Below are 18,321 nucleotides of genomic sequence, written 5' to 3'. Positions count from 1 at the left end.
TATATATATATATATATATATATATATATATATATATATATATATATATATATAGATACTTGAAGTAGTACTTGAAGTAATACTTAAGTACAATTTTGGCAAGTACTTGATATTTGATACTTAAGTAAGAATTTGGAAAGTACTTATTACTTGACATTTAAGTAAAAAAACAATGAGTACTTAATACTTGATACTTAAGTAAAAATTTGGAGTACTTGTTGCAGCACTGATGGTCACGACGGGATCGTGACTCTGAAATCTAAGCCACACAGCAGAAGCTGGGTTGTGATGGTACCTAGTAAGCGCTCAACCGAGACGCTGGCTGCAGCTGTTACTAGCTCCATTCCAAATTTTGAAACCAGAATAATTGATAAAAAGCCTTTAGCGAATCGGCAAATCGGCTTTTGTCCGTGAAATACCCCATAACTATTCAAGATCTGATTTAGAGGCCTCAGTAGAGGGACTTATTAGTGCTAATCAAATCGGCAGTTCTCGCACTTTTTGCCTCGAGTTTATCGACAAAGCCGCTCTGAACGCGGTACTTGGGTTGGGAATCCGTATTGGGTACGAAATGTTTCGCGCTAAGCCCTTTCAATCCATTCTGTGTCGATGCTTTTGCTGTCAAGGTACTGATCACCTGGTTGGAGCTGGTCCCCGCTCACCAGCACTTCCCAAGTATTCAAGAAATTCTGGCCCTCATGTGAATTCCAAGGAAAACCCTTGCCAAGCCTCGCCAAAATGTGCAAATTGCACTATGGAACACGTAAGTTTTAGTCTGAAATGCAAAGTTCTCCGATCGGCTCTCAACAATGCTAATAAATGAATGCCCAAACTCCGTTTAGTTTTGTGTCCCTTAATATTAATGGTAAAAAAGACAAGGATCTACTGATTATCGAGCTGCATGAAAATGATATTGTGTTTTTACAGGAGAATCTTCTCTCTAGAGTGAATATTGATAGTCTAAAGCGTTTTCGGACCCATTATACCTTCTTAAGAGCCGCCCAGAAAACCCATGGTAGACCATCAGTAGGTCTGGCTGTCTATTTCAGACACAAGACTCAGCTGATATTATTGCAAAGTGACGCTAACATCTTAGCAATAAAATGTGGTGATACCACATTTATAAACATTTATTTTCCCTGTAATAAAAAAAAATTGTGCAGTCATTGTCTAGTTTTTCACAAGCATTTAATCGCCTACGAACACTACTTAGCGACCTTTCAAAACAAAATACCAAATGGGTTCTTGCCGGCGACATGAACACTGACTTATTATCTTATTCTGACCGATCTGAAATTTTTTTCGATTCACTACCATGAGGATTCCATCTTGCTGATAAAGATCTTCTTTTTACGTATATTCACAATCGTGGTGGTCATACTTCCAACCTTCATCATATTCCACTTTATGTATTGATATTGTCCCAGTTATTATCATCTATTAAAGTGCCTTTCCACTTATTGCAAACACCTGTATATACAACTTCAACTCGGATAGATATCAACTCGTATTATCAGCAAATAGTGTTCTGTCTCAAGTCTGCCGCTAAAAAAGCTGTCGCCTCTGAGCACGTGCTAACGGGTACTCACAATCCCTTTTGGGAAGTTGATTCTAAAGTGAAGATGGCTAATCAAAAATCTAAGTTCTGGCTCCGTGTGTGGATAGCCGGTTTAGTACATCAAATAAAACAGAAAACCAATCGAAAGTATAAATATTCCCTGTGTAGATCGAGACTGAAAGCCTGGGATGGTCAGTGTGACAAGAAATACTGAGATCCTGTTATAAACAGTGTAAAGTATTCACCTCCAATTAATTCGTCTCTTCGGATATGTGAATTCGTTTCTCATTATAAAATGTTTTGCTTTCATTTGATGTTAATCTCCAAAATAATTTTCGGAAACTTGTCAACTCCATCCTCCCAATTCGTATCAACCAATCTCAAGTGTTATCGGTGGAATCTGGTGTTATACTCCAAGCTCTTAAGCAAGTGAATAGGTCTGAGTCTCTCGATAGTGATGGTCTTTGCTTCAAGTTTTTTTCTTATGATTGTCCTGAACTGCTAAAGCATTTGTAGTTATTGTTTCAGATGTGTGGCACATTCCACAGTGTTAGATAGTTTTTTCCGGTTGTATATCTCCCATAGTTAAGAGGGGTAAGGACCCCAGTGCTTGCTCTAATTACCGTCCTATCACTGTGTCTTGTTAATATGTACTGCTACCGGCCATTAACTCCAAGTGCAATTTTACGCCTTTCCAGCTTGGTTTTAGAAAAGGTATGGGCTGTGTTCAAGCTCACCATATTGTGGGTCGGCTAATGAAACAAGCTGTTGCTCAAATAAGTCCCCTGTATTGTATGGCTGTTGACATATCTAGTGCTTTTGACAATGTAATTCATTCAAATGCTTTGTTTTCTCTAGCAGCCTCAGGTGTTAGCCTATCTATTGTTTCCGTGCTTAAGTATTGGTATGCAAATCCTTGAATTAGGGTGAAGTGGAATGGTACTGTAGGGGAGTATATTCCTGTTAAAAAAGTCGTTAGGCAAGGTGCCGTGTTATCCCCGAACATATTTAAGTGTGTTTTAGCTTCGTGTCTCTGACGTCTTCAACCGTCAATTTTTTACAATGATAATTTAGGCATTAGTCACGTTGCATACGCTGATGATGTTCTGCTTCTTAGCCGGGCAAAATATAGTCAAATTACCAACTTTTACCGGGTTTCAGCCGCACTAACCACAGTAGGCCTTTCAGTTAATGCCTCCAAATGTAAGTTTTTGTGTTTTGGGAGTCCACCAGTATCACCTCTTTGCTTGGGCTCTTCAACTATACCATGTTCAGCAAGTATTAAATGGTTGGGTCTCTCTTTTTCCACGGAACTACAGTCTACTTGCTCCGCTATTACGTCCAGCGTGCTGAAAAGTATGTGATTTGGTTACGGAAAAATTTTCACCAAATCGTGGTCGGTATAACCGAAAAGGACTATGCCGTTTTTGTGCCCCTGCTGTTTTTATCTTTCTGGTTTTGCTTTCCTCCTTCGCAAGAAGGATACAAAGAAAATACGCTCAGGATATTTTAAGTATTGCAAGCATTTGCTACGTCTGCCTCGGTGGTATTGGAATCATACAGTCGTTTCTTAATTTGACATCGTTGATGTGCCCTCGCGACTGAAACAATTATCTACAGATATATCTCTCAAAACTCAGCAAATGATTGGTGTTTTTGACCCTCTTTGGTCATTTTTTGAATTGAGGTAATTTATTCATGTTGTATGTTGTTATGTTATTTATGTCGTTATGTTTTTTTCTTGTTTTTCTTTTTTTTGTGTGTTTACTCCACAGTTTTATGTATTTTTTTGGTTATAAATAAATTATTATTATTTATTATTCAGCTATATATAATAATTTTCACAAATTTTTCCTTATATAAATACTCGAAAAATGTTGTTTTTGCTAAAAGTTATAACCTTATTTCTGCTATCTAGTGAAATTTGTAGACTGAGAGACATACCCTCACCGAAGACCTCAAGATTTCAACCAACTTTCTGACATCTATTTTTGATCCCACCCCAAGAGATTTTCTTGTATTTGTCGGAGGAGGTGGGGGATTGTAAATTTATATTTCGTTTTGATGACTTGACATTTTCCTCTTATAACATCTGCGTACCATACAATTTCTAGCATTTCATTTCTTTTTAATGACCTGGCCTTTGCTTGGGGAATTCAGACGGCAAAAGAAATTTACTTTTCCTTCTTTATGTGAGTCAAGATTTTGTCTCATTATTTTAGCCTACAGAAACGAAAAGAAGTATCAATAATCGGATTATGACTCCGGTGAGATTTTATCAACCTCTGCTTTTATAGACCAAAAGAATAGAATTTGAATAAAATAACAATATTAGGATTTGTAGTCATGGTTATTCCGGTCATATGCATGTACAAAACCCATTCTCATTATTACCCGAAGTTAATTACGACTAAAATACACAGACAAATGTTATTGAAGTAACTGGACCAGATTTAGGCTATTTCTGACTGGAATCAAACCACGCGTACTCGGGGCTTCCATTAACCCGAATTTTAAAGCGGAATAAAAATAGCTCATTTTCATTTACGCCAATTTTGGGTGGATTTTCGAGCGTATTCTGTTTCTGGAATATGGAAGCTCTAGAAACCTTGGGGTTGGTAAAAGCACTGGTGTTAAAGGCCCAATTTCTTGTCATCAATGAAAAAATAGGTCCCTGTTTGGGTGATCGTTCGACTCATCTCCCGCTGCGATTCAGATATGAAAAATGAGTTTTCCCACTCTTCGAAATTATGTGAAAAAAGAAATGGAAGCTTTTTTTATTTTTTTTTTATTTTTTTATTTTTTTTTTATTACAAGCTTTTTTTATTGCTACAACATTAAACTTTCTAATTTTACCGGTTTTGTTTATTGATTACAATTTCTTTTTTTTTATCTGTAAAGGCTTTATTTGAAAAACATTGCACCTCTGTTCACATCGCAAATAAAGATCAGACTTTTTTGTAATATGAGTTATAATCTATAGGCCCGGTTCGTCACCTAATGAATTGGAGTAATTTGAGGAACACGCATAAAACGTCTCAGGTTTTTCAGGCTATTCCTCGGTGAGTCCTCTTTGATTTTCAGCTAGTATTCAGTCGTTGACAAATTGGGGATAAAGGTCTCGAATAGGAAAGAAGGAGACATGCTTAAACAAAAAGAGAGACATTTTTATATTGTTAATCTTGTGTTCATTTGTATGGTTTTGAACGTGTTTTGACAATTTAACCTCTCTCTAATGGTCTCATATAGACTATACAAAAACTTTAAAAACATACTTTATAATATGCAGCATCAAGTATCAATAAATTATATTTCCTTTTTTTCTTTCATTTTATATGTTTTTGATTCAGCTTTTATTAATTATTATTTTATTTTTTTAATTGGCCTTGGGCTATATGAGACCATTAGAGGGAGACGGGATGAATAGTAAAAAATGCAAACAAAACTACAAAAAAAGGACATAAAATTAGCAATCTAAAATTGTTTCTCCTTTTGTTCTATCTTATTCCCTTCTGAAGAGCCGAAATTCTAGACCTTTATAATGTGACCTAATATATTACCAAATTCAGCCCAAACGTGGTCACTACTTTCAAGCAGTTTAAATTTTACTCCGTTTCTTCAAAATCATTGGTACTTCCGTATTAGCCCGTATACACTCGAGAAGTGATGTTAGGTTAATCCTAATGAAGCAAACCAAAATATGATGAAAATATAAGACTTTAGTTTATATAATAATATAACTTGGGCTATATATCTGCACATAGGGGGGGGGGGGTAACCTAACCTTGCCCCCACCCCTAATATGCAAATATATATCCCAAATTATACAAGGTCAATGCATTCTGTTACCCGTCATTTGTCTTTGTGGCTGGGAAGCCAGTTTTCTTAAATCTTACATTCAACAAACTTCTCGAGTGTGTACTGGCTAATACGGAAGTACCCAATCATTTGCTTTATCATAGTTTAATGATAAAACTTTGCCCTCAATCATTTATAAAGTTTTAGTTTATGTGTTTTACGATCACTTAAACCAGTTGCGTAGTAATAACCAGCACTTACGTTTAGCAGAGTAACAACATACCGAATCCTGCTTCAAGTGTTGGGTCTGCGCTAAATCTTGGTTCACGTCGACCTTCAATGTGCCCTCCCACTTCTGGCTCCGCTTCTAGTCTCTTGCAACAAATAGGATCTGGCGTGGTAAGTAATTTGTCTAAGACGAGGTAATTACTTGAGTGTATATATTGAACGAGGACTAGCGGAAACTCGAAAGACTGAAAAGTCACGATATTATGATGACAAATAATAGAGGGCATATTAAACTAAACTATTAGCTTTCTTCAACAAAACATATTGTTTGAAACAAAGGCAACACTAAACAGTAAAACCGAAATTAGCGAAACTTAAAAATCGAAGAAAACCATTAAGCTAACACAGTGACAATGTCGAAAGATCTACAGCATAAGTTATCTAAGAGCAAGGCCGTATAAACAGGGGCTCATTGTTTGAACCCCCCCCCCTCGAAGTTTTGTCCGACTCGTAAAACGTAACAAAAATCGATATAAACAAATTTTTGATGTGTTTTAAAGTTTTTTTATCCCCTAAAAAAATACCCACCCCCCAGATTGAAAATCCCAAATATACCCTTACCTGGGAGCCATTACAAATGCTGGGAATTTTTTCTTTTTTTCTGACTTTATTAAGTTTATAGCTATGTAACGAATTATTTCCCGGGAAAAAAACGAGAACACCTATTATTAGGGCCATATATATGTCCATCAGGGGGTAGTGGTTTTGGTGTGCATTGCCAGGGTAACGACTATTGTGCTGAAAAAGAGTAAAAAGAAGAACACTAATGGTACTTTTTTTGTTTTGTGTTTGTTCGGTATATAGCCTAGAGCTATATATGGGACCATCAAGGATGTGGAGGCTAATTGTCACAAACACGACTTTAACTAGAGAAAATAGTTTAAATTAGCAATCTAAAAATGTCTCTCTTTTTGTTTTAGCACGTCTCCTTCCGGAGAGCCGTTCATCTGCAAATTTACCTGCCAAGACCCACACAGCCCTTGTGGGAAGGCCATGAATTATGTGAATAACCAATTTCTTATATTATGGATAAGTTTTGTAACGGAAAGGGGGGGGCTTGTTTGATCCCGGGAGTCAAGAATCTCTTCGATGCTCATTTGAATTGAAACTGAATGTTCTAGTGTCCATTTAAAGGGCTAAAAGTAATTGGAGCACAACCAACCTTCCTCACGTGCCTTTTTCTGGGCCCTCCCTCTCCCCGTTGCCTCAATGGTATTGGAGCAAACTTAAGAGATAGCCATTTTGTTCAGGAACGTTGAAAGGTTTAATATGCATGGCTTGTTATTACCCCTATCGCCCCAGGGTAATGACCGTAACTTATGTATATTACCCATTACTCCCCAGATAGGTCCTAGTAGACAACAGCGACCATATTTTGCCTTGGTTTTCCGATCAACTAGTAAATTTATGGATCATTCACTAGGTCAAGATTCCCAAGTTTCTCAACGGTATGCTCTAGAAATGGTGCGCGTCAAAAGACGCTATGTGCACCAGAGCTTGTATACGAGAAACATAAAAGTTTCGCACCATATGCCACTATGGGGCTATAACCAAACTCAATTAAACCTACCCAGAAATTTGCTCACGGTTGGATAACAAGTTAAATCAAAAGACAGTATGTTTGGCAAGGTTACCAAACTAGCGTATCTGCAATATCTTGAGAAAGCTTGGAACAAGTTTATACTCTCAGATTTTTGAGGAGAGGGACATTTCAACCTTGAATTTTACTTGGGGGAGAGGGCAGAGAAGGGCTGAAGATATTTTCTCTCAAATTCGTCTAAAAGTTTCGGTACTAAAAGTCCCAGTAAGACCAGAATCGATTCACAGTGAATCATAGATTTCATTGTCCATTTTTGTTCAGATTTACCTTCGAAAGTTTTTTCCACGGCTTTTGGTTTAGCAGTTTAGATTTATGCATCATATCATTTAATTTCTTCAGGCGTTATAGATAACAAATGCGCCTTTTCCAGTTTTCAACCAAAGATCAATTTTCAAAATTTCGTTTACAGTTCAATGTTATTCTCACTGTCGTTTTTCCATGCCTTTTTCTTTAGTTGTTGCGATTCTCACTTTCGCTTGTTTTCTAACCACATTTACCTGTGCTTTAATTTCATTAATCAACCCCTTAAACGTTTGAAATGACTTCAAATTAGAATTACTGCCTTTGAAAATTACGTTTTTTTGTTATTGGACCTTTAGCTTTTGCCTTGGCTTGTCTTTTGTCATTATAGAAACATAACGCCGAACCTTTATTTATTTAACAGAGGCTGATGCAGTATAAGCTTTTTGGCTAACGTCCTTATAAAACTCTAATGTTGTTATTTATAGCTATTTCATCACTTGGAGCTTTTATAAAATGTTAAATTTCGACTCTTGCCCTGGCTTGTCTTTTGTAAGTTTTGAATCCACTGTCACTTATCTTCTAACCCCATTTTTCTTTCTTCTTCATTTTGGATTTTCATTATTTAAGACAATGTGCCAATGTCCTTAATTTAGCTGCCCTTATTGGTCTAGTTTTAACGCCGAATATTTTTTTATTAAATAAAAAAAACTAGTTTTTTTTAACTGAAAGTAAGGAGCGACATTAAAACTTAAAACGAACAGAAATTACTCCGTATATGAAATGGGTTGTCCCCTCCGCAATCCCTCGCTCTTTATGCTAAAGCTTTTAATTGTTTTAAAAAGTAGAATTGTGGCAAAGAGTCAAACTTTAGCGTAAAGAGCGAGGGATTGCGGAGGGGACAACCCATTTCGTATACGGAGTAATTTCTGTTCGTTTTAACTTTTAATGTCGCTCCTTACTTTCAGTTAAAAAAAACTAGTTTTTTTTATTTAATTTCTGAACGTATTTGAATTAATGCATGTTTGATTTTGGCTCTCCGCACATAAATTTTTAAAATGAAATTTGCATATCAATTCTTTTTTTGGCTAAATGGCTTTCTCTTAGTTTTGATCAGACGATTTTGAGAAAAAAGGGGTGGGGAAGGAGGCCTAGTTGCCCTCCAATTTTTCGGTTACTTAAAAAGGCAACTAGAACTTTTAATTTTTAACGAACATTTTTATTAGTAAAAAATAGACGTAACTTAAGAATTAACTTACGTAACAAACTTTTATATTCTTATATTTTAATTATGTATATGAGGGGGTTTGTACCCTTGTTAATAACTCGTTCTGTACACTAAATCGTAAGTTTTGTCCCAATTCTTTAAGAATGACTCCTGAATCAGAAAGGCCGTAGAGTAAATAGTAGAAATCACTAAAAATACTTTAGCATAAAGAGCAAGGTATTTATCTCCTCCTAAATACCTCACTCTTTACGCTAAAGTATTTTTAGAACCTCTCATATGCGTAATAATCTCTGTTCGTTTTCAGCTTCAATGCTACTCCTTACATTCAATTGAAAAAAAGTTTTCATGTTTAGTTTTTCATTGTTTTTTTTTATAGTAATGCTAGAAAATCCGTTTTCATTGAATTTCTCTTCCCCCGTGATATAGTCTTCCAAGAAAAAATCCTCCCACATAGCCCTCTCTTCTCAACCCCACCCCAAAACCAAAAAAATCCCCCTGAAAACGTCTGTACACTTCCCAATATCCATTACTGTATGTAAACACTGGTCAAAGTTTGTAACTTGCAGCCCATCCCCCAGGCATTGTTGGGGAGTAAGTCATTCCCAAAGACATAGTTATTACGGTTTTTGACTATGCGGGACAAAATGGCTATCTCAAAATTTTTGATACGTTAACTTTGGGAAAAAATGAGCGTGGGAGGGGGCCTAGGTGCCCTCCAATTTTTTTGGTCACTTAAAAAGGGCACTAGAACTTTTCATTTCCGTTAGAATCAGCCCTCTCGCGACATTCTAGGACCACTTGGTCGATACGATGACCCCTGGGAAAAAAAAACAAAAAACAAATAAACACGCACCCGTGATTTGTCTTCTGGCAGAAAATACGAAATTTCACATTTTTGTGGATAGGAGCTTGAAATTTTTGCTATAGGGTTTTCTGATACGCCGAATGCGATGGTTTAGGGGGTGTTTCCACCTATTTTCCAAAATAAGGCAAATTTTCTCAGGCTCGTAACTTTTGATGACAAAGACTAAATTTGATGAAACTTATATATTTAAAATCAGCATAAAAATCTGATTCTTTTGATGTATCTTTTAGCATCAAATTCTGTTATTCAGAGTTCCGTTTACTATTGAGCCGGGTCGCTCCTTACTACAGTTCGTTACCACGAACTGTTTGATAACAGGTGTTGAAGCAGAATCAGTTTCTCGGCTAACGTCCTTATAAACTATAATGTCGTTATTTATAGCGACTCATTGGTGGAGTCACTTGATCTTGTATACTAAGTACTGGGTGACACCATTTGCCCCATGCCTAGTGCCACTTTGCAACAGCCTCGCTCGACGGCTGAACTGATTTTGGCAATTGAGTCATTTGAGATAAAAGAGCTTATCACATTGCCTTTCTAGCCAATGTTGAAAAACTTCTTCAAGTAGCGCTCAGAAGAACTGCAGTCGATGACAAATAATAACAAGTCCTTTTTAGAACGTGGTGCCTTCTTTGACCCTCTTGGTATTCCGGGTCAAGCGAGAGCTTATAAATGTAACGACGCACCGTTGGCCTTACAAGCGCCACTCGTCAACCCAGAGTTCAACTTGTTGTCACCAACTGGACATGTAGAGGAGAGAATTTTCGTATCGGTTGACAAAAAATAATTCTCGGAATTAAAGTCTGCCTCACGAGTGGCTCTGAGCATGCAGTATTACAGTGACTTCCTGCTGGGTATTATCATAAAAATGTTAAGGACAGAGAACATCTCTCCTGACACTATCCCGAAACTGACGAAGATCTTGGAATCTATCAATAGTTGTCAGCAACATCTTTCAAATAAAAATTATAGAATGTGCTCAAACTTGATGCTCATGAGAAGAGATACTGTCGTGAAATTAATTTCTAACCTGGCTCTGGAGATTAGAAATGAGTTGAAGCCATCATATCTAGAAAGTGAATTCCTGTTTTCCGCCAACTGTAAGGACCTAGCTCAGAGAATGAGGTGGTACAGAGTTGAAAGTAGACAGTTACCCAAACTTTCAACGTTATAGTTTAAACGGCCAGTAAAGAGACAATATGAACTACAACGAGACCGTCGAGACTCTCGTAGCCCAACCCAAAAGAAACCAAGATATAATGAAAAATGGCCATTTCGCTCCCTGCCAGGACGGGAAGGGTTTAACAACAACAAAAACCATACCTTAACTCCCGTCCCAGAAACTGGAGGAATAAAACAGCCAAATACTCAATCACTTCCTCGCGGCACCAACTCAAGACCCCCTTCCCGTGGGAAATCGTTTGTCTCACTTTGTGGAAAACTGGTAAATTATAACAGACGACAAGTTCGTCCTCAGCGCCATCAAAGAAGAGTGCCGTCTCAACTTCGAAAAACACCTTCCTCTAGTAAACAACCCAATCATCAAATCTAATATGTCAAGCAATCAGTTCCTAATTTTAGAATCAGAGACTGTTATAATGCTCGAGAAAATTGTAATGGAAGAAGTCCAAAATCAGTCTTCTCCAGGATTTTACAGTCGGAATTTTCTAGTTCTGAAAAAAGGAAACAAGAGTTGGTGCCCAGTAATAAATTTATCTTGCCTAAAAAAATTCATAGACGTGAACACTTTAAAAGTGGAAAGCGAGGCAACAATATTACCTGCGTTGCAGGAATCAAATTGTTCAGCGTCAAAAGATCTGAAAGACGCCATCGGCATTCTCAACAGTCATCAGAAGTACCAAAGGTTCACCTTTAAAAACAAAGTCTATCTGTTCAAAGTGCTCCGCTTTGGGCTAGCCTCAAATCCAGCCTTTTTCTGCCGCGTGGTCAGTGCCATCGTCAGGTATTGTCACATTCAAAGAATCCAACTGCATGCTTACATGGACGACTGGCTTCTGCAGCTACCGAATGTCAGTAGTACATTTGAACTACTGACTTGTGTTCATGCTAAGCGAGAAGTCACAATTGTAGCCTTTACAACGGATCATATTGTTCGGGTTCCTTGTAGACCTGGAGGCAAAGAAGGCGTACTTAACCCCAGAAAATATTCAGAGCCTGACCTATACAATCAGGATAGCTTTAAAAAAATCGCACATCTCAGTACGACAGCTGAGAAGCTGATCGGACTCGTCAACGCAGGATCAAGGGTAATTCCTCTCAACAGACTGCATCTCAGAAAATGTCAATTACTAATGCCCCGACTGTGGGACAGGTCGTTGAACAACATAGATCTAAACATCCCGATTACGACAGAGATGAAAGATGTATTTTCTGCATGGCTCAACAAAGATTGGCTGAGACAAGGTGTTCCTCAAAAACCCTCTATTGTTTCCAAAACAATATCCACTGATAAATCCACTTATGGGTAGGGTGGCTATCTAGAGAACCCACATCGGGAAACTACGGGGACTTGATCTCCAAAAGAAATATCTCACCATATAAATTGATCTCCATACAAATAAGTCCATTTTTTTGGTAAAATACGAGGTGCGGAGGGGGGAGGGGGGGGTATCTACCCTCCCGTCACTCTGAATCTCAAAAAGGGCACTAAAACTTCTGATGAGCAATCTAGTGAGCCTTTTCCGAAGTTTACACGAGCATCCCTTCTATATAAACCTTATTTGCCCCAAGGGAATAACTTACAACTCTTACCCTGACGAATCTGGAAGGGGGGTGTCATCCTTAAAGACATAATTTTCGGACCTTTCAACTACGTTGAACAAAGTGGGTGTCTCGAAATGTTAATTGGATATGTTTGGGGAAATGGTGTGCGTGGGAGGAGATGTTAGTTGCCCTCCAGTTACTTTCGACTATTAAAAAGGGCACAAGCCCTTCGGATTTCCAATCAAATGAGCCCTTTTCAAAGTTTCTACGATAATTCTTTCGATATGAAGTGCCCTGGTCTAGAATAAAAAAAACAAAAAAAAAAATAATACATTGTGTAAACATCGCTCTTTACTTAGGCAGCGCCATTGCGCTGAGCAATGTCTTTTTAATACGTGAAAAAAAAATTAAGTTTTTTTTAAGTTCTGTTCGTTATTATGTAAACTGCAAAATATTTATGGTGCTTGAGAAATATTTTTAATGCTTTGATTCAAAATAGAAAAATACCTGAAAATTTTAAAATTAGTTTGTTTATCGTTTGATAAAATCAACTCGCTATGTGATTAAATTTACAGGTTTGAATGCAATATAATGTCAGCAGGGAGGCCCAAAAACTGAAATTCGCAATTATTACAAATGATGATTCTCTATTTTGACAAGTGATTACAACAATTCAAAAACCTTAAATTGAGAACCAAAATTTTGAAGCCTAGAAGAAAATCTCTGTTAGAAATCGGACTTGCTACAGTAATCAAATTTCTTTGAAAAGACAACGTAGTAAAAAGAGGTATCACTGAGAAAAACTGATCTAGAGGTGTACCAAAAAAAAGTGTTATAAATGATAATTCGTTGGAAGAAAAAAAAAAAATTTCCCACCACCTGAACAACTAACAAATCTACAACTTGGACCGTCATTTAAAACAAGACCAATAAGGGCAGCTAAAGCAAAGGACATTGACAAATTGCCTGAAGTAATGAAAACCCAAAACGAAGAAGAAATAAAAGTGGGGTTAGAAGATAAGCGACAGTGGAGGCAAATCTTACAAGAGATAGGCCGGGGCAAGAGTCGAAGTTCAACATTTTATAAAAGCTCCAAGCGATAAAAAAGCTATAAATAGTGACATTAGAGTTGTATAAGGACGTTAGCCAATAACCTGATACTGTATCAGCCTTTGTTAAAAAAATAAAGGTTCAGCGTTAAAGCTAGACCAAAAGGGCAGCTAAATTAAGGACATTGACAAATTGTCTGAAAAAATGAAAATCCTAAATGAAGAAGAAAGAAAACGGGTTGAGAAGATAAGCAACAGTGGAGTCAAAACTTACAAAAGACAAGCCGGGGCAAGAGTCGAAGTTCAACATTTTATAAAAGCTCCAAGCTATTAAATAGCTTGGAGCTATGAAAAGCTCTAAGCTATGAATTCAAGCTATAAATAACAACATTAGAGTTTATAAAGACGTTATCCAAGCACCTGATACTGTATCAGCCTCTGTTAAATAAATAAAGGTTTGGCGTTAAAACTAGACCAATAAGGCCAGCTAAATTAAGGACATTGGCAAATTGTCTGAAATGATGAAAATCTGAAACTGGTGCTATTTTTGAAATAGAAAGGCAGGAGCCATACCAAGGGTACCATTTTAATTTCCATAGTCAAAAACCCTTGTTCATAACAAGCATAACAAGGGTACCATTTTAACCTCCATAGTCAAAAACCCTTGTTCAAAAGTTTATAACCCCTTCTTGTATACTCCCCAGCCCCAAACTCCCTCCAGCCTTCGCAACTAAAAACTAAGAAACCTGTTTTTGAAAACTGCAAATGAGCAAAAGATGTGTTTGTTTACTTAAAAAAAAGACTAACGCTTATTGAAAAACTGAGCTTGCTTGAGTTTTTTTTTTTTTTATTTATATTTGAATAACAAAGGTACCGGTATCACACCTGTGAAACACTATTAAATGCCTTATATTAGTCTTTTATTTTCTGCAGGCTATTTATGGAATTTCCTGCTCCTGAGAAAACATCCTGTTTTGTATTGTTTTTTGCGTCGGTTTTGTGTTTTTCAGTAGAGTGCTAGTCTTAGAATTATGCAAACATTGGAAAATACCACAAGTCAGGTTATTTGAGTTAGTTGTGTCCTGCATGATCTGCGGAGCAAAACTTCCAGTTTGGTTTAATTATCAACTTCGTTCTTTATTTTCGCAAGAAGATTTTTTTTAATTGATCTCTACCCAAAAGCGACAATAAAAAAAAACAAACAAAAAAACGAAGACACTTTTGCTTATCATAATTTAAATAAATAAGCACGCAGGTTTGCAAATTCAAATCTTTGAAACATGTCTCTTTGTACAATGGCTGTTCTTACAAGATGGGAAAATACAGAAAATATTACCAATTCTACCAGTAGGTTTCTCATTCCCCTATATGCATTCAAAAGACGAGCATCTTTCCATCATTTACCAATTAGAGCCCTACGAAGATTCTGCAATACTGCCTTTTCGGTTTTTATTTTTGGGGCACCTTTCAACTACCAACGTATGTTAACAACTGAATGTCACCATAACTACTGATTCATATTATTCTCCTTTGTCTTCACTGTCATCATTGGGTATGCAATTTTTTATAATTGTTTCACGTAGAAAAAAAAACTTTACGTGTGTAACTTTGAAAACTAATGTTTCAATAGTTAAGAATGAGTATTATATCATCATTTATCATCCATTTAAAAAAAATAGCCTAAAGCCCCCCTCAAAATAGCGTTGGGTTGAAACGATATCCTCTTTTATTTTGCAGTCAATGATGATGATGAAAAAATGGGAACTAATACAAGCCAGTCCTTCTAGTAATGCTAATCTCTTTTAAGACTAATCCACACATGTTGCTAAGACCACTCCAACTTCTCTTCTTTTTCAGAGCCAACTTTTTGCTGGAAAATAAGCTATGCAATCGACAATTGGATGCATTACCTGGATACATTTCAATTTTGAAAGAAGCCCGACGTGAAAAATTTTCTCTTCGTCCAGCGATTGGAATCTGTCCATTTTCTTTCACTTTTTGTTCTCTATTCTATTTTTCTATCTTGTTCACGATTTCCGCAAGTAAACGCAAATATTCCTTATAAATTAAGAGTGAATTTAAACATTTCAGCTATTAATACCGTCATTTTTTTGTGTACTTGCGGCATTTGTTATATATGCTATTAGAAAGGTTTCTGTCCGTTTATCTGACATTATTAATAATGATGAAAAAACCAGTTACCATTTTATTTTCTTGGTCTAAACACCACTTTGGAACAAGAATTAATGTTTGTATGTCATGCTTTTTTTTCAAAAAAGAAACAATCAACTAGCCATAATGGGGGCTTTGAGGGAGCCCAAATCAACAAGCGGAAATTCATTTTCGACTGAAACCACATTTTTGCACTTGGATGGTTGATTTGATTTCCACTTCGTGTGTGTTAAATACCAAATTAAATGGCGGCATTAAACTTTGAACAGTTTGTGAGATCTCATTCCTGAAATGCTGTTTTAAGGTCACTTTGGAAGCAGTGTAAAGGATACGCTGTTATGGAGTTATTTGCATATCGAGACTTTCGCCACCTACCTTCGTATCTCAGCATCACGAAATAGTCTAAGGAAGCTAAAAGACTGTCTCTCTTTTTAGTCATATGTTTGTCTTTCGCCCCGTAGCAAATAAAATTACTTCCAATCTAATAGTGTGTCCCAGTAAGACGACAAAATCCAGTCATTTGATCAAATACTTAGTTTGCCGATAAGATCAGGTAGATGGCAGAATCTTGAAGGGTTGTTACGCTAGGCGAATGAAACTTTCAGAAAAGGATATACAACCAAAATCAGTTCTAATGTAACCTAAGGACGATTATCGTGAGATTCCCAGGAACATTTTTCTGCTCAGTCACACGTCTCGAAAACCGCTAGGAAGCGAAAATGGGAAAGAGGAAAGCCAAGACGATTGGAGCACGAAAACTAGTGGAAAACGTCTGCTATGGCGTAAGATTTGAAAAATTTTAACATGGATGTAAGTAATTAAAGTAATAAGCGTCATGAATGGTGGAAAAGCCTCCAAAAAAGTGGAAAGCGTTTCCAACTCGTGGAAACCTAAATCTAAGTTATATCTGTCCGTATTCATCCACAGAAACACATGGAAAGTAATTCCGTATCTGTTTTCCAATTTGCAAAAACTGCCCACTAAGCCACGTCAAAAGAATATGATTCTTATGCTAATTTCCAACATGATGAATTCTAAATTTGAGAATTATCAAAACTTATGTTTACGTTTAATTATCACGTTTATTAATTTTGTCATCTACCGGGTCAGGGTCATAAATCTAGGTATTTGACTAAGTGAGTGATTTGGTCATTTACATGCGACAAACATACGAAAAAGAATCTCCGGAGGGTAGACAATTCTCTATCTAACATGACAGAAAAACAACTGATATGTGAACTACACTACTTGAAGCTGTGAAACAAACTGACATACGAAAATACATAAGCCTCGTGTTTAGTTACTTGGTTTCCTTAGTCCGGATATTTGTGTTGGTCGGCCTCCTTACAATGTGTTGGTCGGTTCACATATAACGGGTATGTGTCCAACAGAAGGCATGCCCAACGAGACATTTATAAAATCTTAATGGTTCGTTCCATAATTTGCCTTAAAAAATAAAATTTGAACAAAGGGAAAGACAGTTTCGAAAAAGAAACGATTTTCCTCCCCCCAGCAAAAGCTCATCTCCCCTAAATAAGGAAAAAATTAATAAGGCATGCGTGCCTCCCAAAATCCGCACAAGCTTCCGATATTTTATTCATTGCTAAAAACGCATTCGAGCACTAGCTTGGAAATTGAAATTTTCTACATTTCTACTAATTTCTACTACATTTAACTAAGTTCAAGAGAGCCAGTCAAAGGGAATTGTTTTTAGTAGCAGCACCAAACACGCTCAAATTCTACAGGCAGAATTATCAATCAACGCATAGATGACCGAATCCTGCCCTGACACTACATGAAAAAAAACTGCAATTCAAGCTAGAAGGCAAGCAACTAGACGGGTATCGCTTACTTCATTAGACAAGTATTTTTGTAGAATTTAGGGAGTAAGCCGAAAGTGGAGGCTATATGTCTATTGTTTTACCAAGGAACCTCAATACTTCTTTTTTTTTAACCGAAACAAGTTCGCTCAAATGAATTTACCCTTTTTAAACAATTTAAAAACTGCTAAAATACTCATTCTTATGGTGTTATATTTAAAGGTATGCAACATGCCTATCATTTTCTAAGTAAATTGAACATAGACAAAAATTACGCCACTTGTTCCTGAACTTTTCCAATTATTCCTGAACTTTCACACCATCATTCTCATCAGAAAATTAATTTTCCACAAACAAACGTGAGAAAAGTATATTTTTATGCGTAAAACTCATATTTGGTTGCACAAATTAAGATGAAAGCTAATGCTGACTGTAATAATGACTTAGTCGTAATGTTGTCAATTAATTTCATTAGTGTCTATTTAATGGAAAAGTAAATGGAATTTTCTAGACCTTTAGTCATAATACGCTCAGCATCAAAAAAAATGTTGTGATCTTTCAAACACACAAAAAGAGGGCTCCAAAAGAAAATTTAATCTGTAGAATTCTTCTTTATTATCATCATAAAACAAACAGTATCACTGTTATCTCAGGTTAGTGAAGGTTCAGAAAGCTACCCTATTAGCAGCTCTTGACTGCGGAAAGCCATCACATAAACAAAGGAAGGATATTAATAAATGAAAAGACAATAATGGCACAAATCATCAAAGTATTATTCAGAAAATCTTTGTTTCCCCTAAATTTTCGCTCTTGAGTGACTGCATCTAAAAGACCTCAAATTATTCCAACTGACAAGATTGTCAACTCCAACACATTTCTGCTCACACAGTTAAATACCTTAAAAGATTTATTTAATTTCAAAAATAACAAATGAAAAATATAAAAAATTGAAAATTGCAAGAGGTAAAGTAGCTTCATT

At 36.5% G+C, this 18,321-nt stretch overlaps 1 protein-coding gene across 2 annotated transcripts in view; it reads left to right on the top strand.

The window, feature by feature from the left end:
* Window positions 1-15,976, top strand: part of LOC136036085 (SCY1-like protein 2) — a 258,908-nt gene extending 242,932 nt beyond the window's left edge. Inside the window, exons 15-16 of one of the 2 annotated variants that reach the window (XM_065718074.1) lie at window positions 5,624-5,755; window positions 15,208-15,976. In XM_065718074.1, the coding sequence (XP_065574146.1) occupies window positions 5,624-5,755; window positions 15,208-15,231 (156 nt within the window). In that variant the 3' untranslated portion in view covers window positions 15,232-15,976. The remainder of the gene's footprint in view (window positions 1-5,623; window positions 5,756-15,207) is intronic. The other variant, XM_065718075.1, reaches the window with a different exon arrangement.
* The last annotated feature ends 2,345 nt before the right edge of the window (window positions 15,977-18,321 follow it).

The sequence above is a fragment of the Artemia franciscana genome, chromosome 15 (genome assembly GCF_032884065.1).
Source record: "Artemia franciscana chromosome 15, ASM3288406v1, whole genome shotgun sequence".
In the NCBI taxonomy this organism is placed as follows: Eukaryota; Metazoa; Arthropoda; class Branchiopoda; order Anostraca; family Artemiidae; genus Artemia; species Artemia franciscana.
The sequence above is the reverse complement of the archived record's forward strand: the minus strand, read 5'-3'. Positions and strand labels throughout refer to the sequence as shown.